Source organism: Anoplophora glabripennis, unplaced genomic scaffold (genome assembly GCF_000390285.2).
Source record: "Anoplophora glabripennis isolate ALB-LARVAE unplaced genomic scaffold, Agla_2.0 scaffold2, whole genome shotgun sequence".
NCBI lineage: Eukaryota > Metazoa > Arthropoda > Insecta > Coleoptera > Cerambycidae > Anoplophora > Anoplophora glabripennis.
The window spans coordinates 606,282-609,372 of record NW_019416325.1 but is presented as its reverse complement, the minus strand read 5'-3'; the positions used below and the strand labels follow the sequence as shown (position 1 = coordinate 609,372).

Sequence of the window (3,091 nt, the reverse complement as noted above, 5' to 3'; positions counted from 1 at the left end):
AATTGGTTACCTAAACCACTCGACCTAATAAAAACTGACCCTTTTGTGGGGATTTGTAAAATTTATTCCTAGCCTCCCAAAATGAAAGATATGCAAAACCGTAAATTCCGTAATCGTAACTATCTTCCTAACACTTAGGTAATTTTTATAAAGAACGATGCCCAAATATCTTTGACGCAGAAAATTCCATTATTATGTGGCGTCTATAAATTAATAATTCATTTCACACATATTTAAAACCGTTCTACAGACGGTTCCGAAACGTTCGGTCATTAAACGGGTTCATTATATGACAGAAATATTTACGATCTATTAGAATATTGACAGATTAAGTCTGTTTATACGTGAAATAGTGTGGGAGTAGCGGGAATTCGTCCGGAGTCGGTATTTTCCGGAGTCTTGGTCCATTCGGAAACATGGACTACGGCATTCAGAATCTTGTTTAGTACTGAAACGACCGCCGTGGGGGAATGTTACAGTCGGCCCTGAAAATATACCGACACTTTTACGTACCTGACAATAACAAATTTTAATTTCCGTCACGGCGACACCGCCGAAGTGATCGATAAAATATTGTTAGTTGCCCATAACACGTCCCAGTGAAATATAATGATCCCCTTTGTGTTTTGTGATTCCTAAGTGAATACAATGACTTCTTGGATCGTCCTCTCGCTTATCCTTTCAGGAGGTTTTCACGTCTATGCTGATAATTTAGGTATAAAAATTTTTTATATTCAATTAATCCGATACCGCCCTACAGAGAGCACAATCGATTAAAAAAACGTCAGATAAGAACCTAAAATTTTAACGTGGAAGGTTCTTAAATTGTGTGATTTTTACATTTTTTTTATTTACATTAAAATTAGGAGCAGATATCACCTGAAATTAAGTCTCTAATTGAGTTGGCCATTCACTACACTAAGAAAAACAATTGTTTGTCATTCTAGACGCGCGGACTATTAATTTTCGACATTCGCCGTTAAAATCCATTTAAACGCCTTAGGTCGTTAGAAATTCAGATAAACGACGTTACCTGCACGTGAACAAGTGAACAGTTCCGGTCCCGAAGGAACAACTAATGCCCCATGTTTTTAAAAGCTATCAGTTCAACACAGAACATTTCCCGCAAATAAAAGCTTTTTTGTGCGACAAATGCAGCACAAAGGGGCTTCTTTAGAATGTAGGCGGACCAGTTTCCATTTTGAGATCTAATTATCGATTTTATCCGTTTTAGATTTTTTTTTACCTAACTTTCCAAAGCGGCAATGGATCTAATAATTATAGAACCACCCACAAATTCTACATTATTTTTATTTAATGAACGTTATTATCGCGAAAACACGCTCGTGTCCGCAACGTATAAGGTATCTTACTTGAGGCTATACAGTTTCTAACCCTAAAAAAAATTGTTGTTAATTAAATATTACGTCACATCAGAGCGCTATTCGCTTTTGATATGTTGTCGTTAATTAACCTTAAAAGCTAAATAACGCTGTTTGGTTTGAATAGTGATACTTTTAAACTCCTAGCGTTCAAACTTAATTAAATTTCTTTTATAAATTACATTACTTTTCCGCTATCTTCCTTTAATTTAATGTTTACCTAAGACGGCGTAAGTTTTAATTGAGTTATTACAAGATTTATTAACTCGGACTTATTACATTTACAGCCGATAACTCAAATTACGGTTATTTAAATATTGGTAGGAGCGGGGACGCGAAAAATTTGTCCGGAACTGAATTTTTTTAAATATCGTTAAAGAAACAACCAACAAATAAAGTCGTTTTATTGATTTCCAATCCACTTATACCTCAAACGGAGCTTAATACTTTATTATTGAACCAACCTGAGGGTTCATATTTTCAAAATTGTTTGGTTAACATTTGAGAATTATATATACGTAAAATAGTCGAGTACACTGACAAACACGTTCGATATTTTTAAATATATAACGTGACAATTATGGCTACGTACATAATGGGAGTTTAATTGTGATCATATAAATGTGGCCTTGTTCAATTGGCAACTATTAAAGCGCAAATTTCCATGTTATTCAACTCCGGGTCAAGTATTTAACATGGACGACACAGAACTGTAATGATATTTCGATTTTATTCTGCTAAATAAAACGATTGTTGTAAATTAAAATTTAATTGCCTCCACAAAATATCACGTTACATAAAAATGGGATATTTGTGTATTAACGAAACACAAAACAATTTCTCTCGGTGTAACTATGACAAAATAGGTGCGCTGTCCGGAAATGTGTGGTATTTAAATATGTAGAAATACATGCTGTCTTTTCTTTCGCGTACGGAAGCACGTACCTTTTCAAAACATAAAGGATTCGAAAATATACGTTTGCCGTAAAAGGCTTATAGTCCAGTCACTGAAGGAGAAAATAAAGTAAAAGTTCCCAATTTTTTCGGATAGCATGGATTTTCCTGAAAATATGCATACAAGCTCATCTGACCCCCCACTTCAAAAGTTATATTGTCTGGATGTGTGTTTTTTCTATTTGGGGGTGAAAACTACCCTTGTACGAAAAAAATGCGAAAATCGCAGATTTACGTATTTTAAAGATTCAATTCATATTCAAATATGTTGGATAAAGTTCCTTTCGTGTTTTTTGATATAATTTATGAATTGTAATTACTTTTCAACCTTTAAAAATCCTTAAAAACTAACCTTCCATGGTCAAAAAATTTGAAAAAAAAAAGTTTTTAACAGTTTAAAATATTCTTTTGGTGCATTCACAATGTATTGCATTTCTTTTGTTATTCATTAGAAAGCTTACGACTCATTACAAAGTTGCAACCCTTAAAAACTATCCCTTGTAATAAAATAATATTGAAAAGCTTGAGATGTTTTAATGGTATGCATATGTTGAATTATATACTTTTTATTGGTTTTCAAATGATCTATGATATATTGCAACTTTTCAGCCACCCAAAAATCCCTTATGAAAGACCTACCCCTCATAAAAAACCCTACGCCTTATAGAAAACTTTCCTAAAAATTAGGGGTATGATGATATAATTAATTTTTTTTAATTTTATTGAATTTATTCTTAATATTTTTTTATTAAATT

General features: G+C 32.8%; 1 protein-coding gene across 1 annotated transcript in view; it reads left to right on the top strand.

Annotated features, from left to right (window-relative positions):
* Positions 1-468: 468 nt before the first annotated feature.
* LOC108916979 (protein eva-1 homolog C) overlaps positions 469-3,091 on the top strand; it is a 229,593-nt gene continuing 226,970 nt past the window's right edge. The window contains exon 1 of the mRNA XM_018723361.1: positions 469-715. Within this exon, the coding sequence (XP_018578877.1) occupies positions 649-715 (67 nt within the window). The 5' untranslated portion in view covers positions 469-648. The remainder of the gene's footprint in view (positions 716-3,091) is intronic.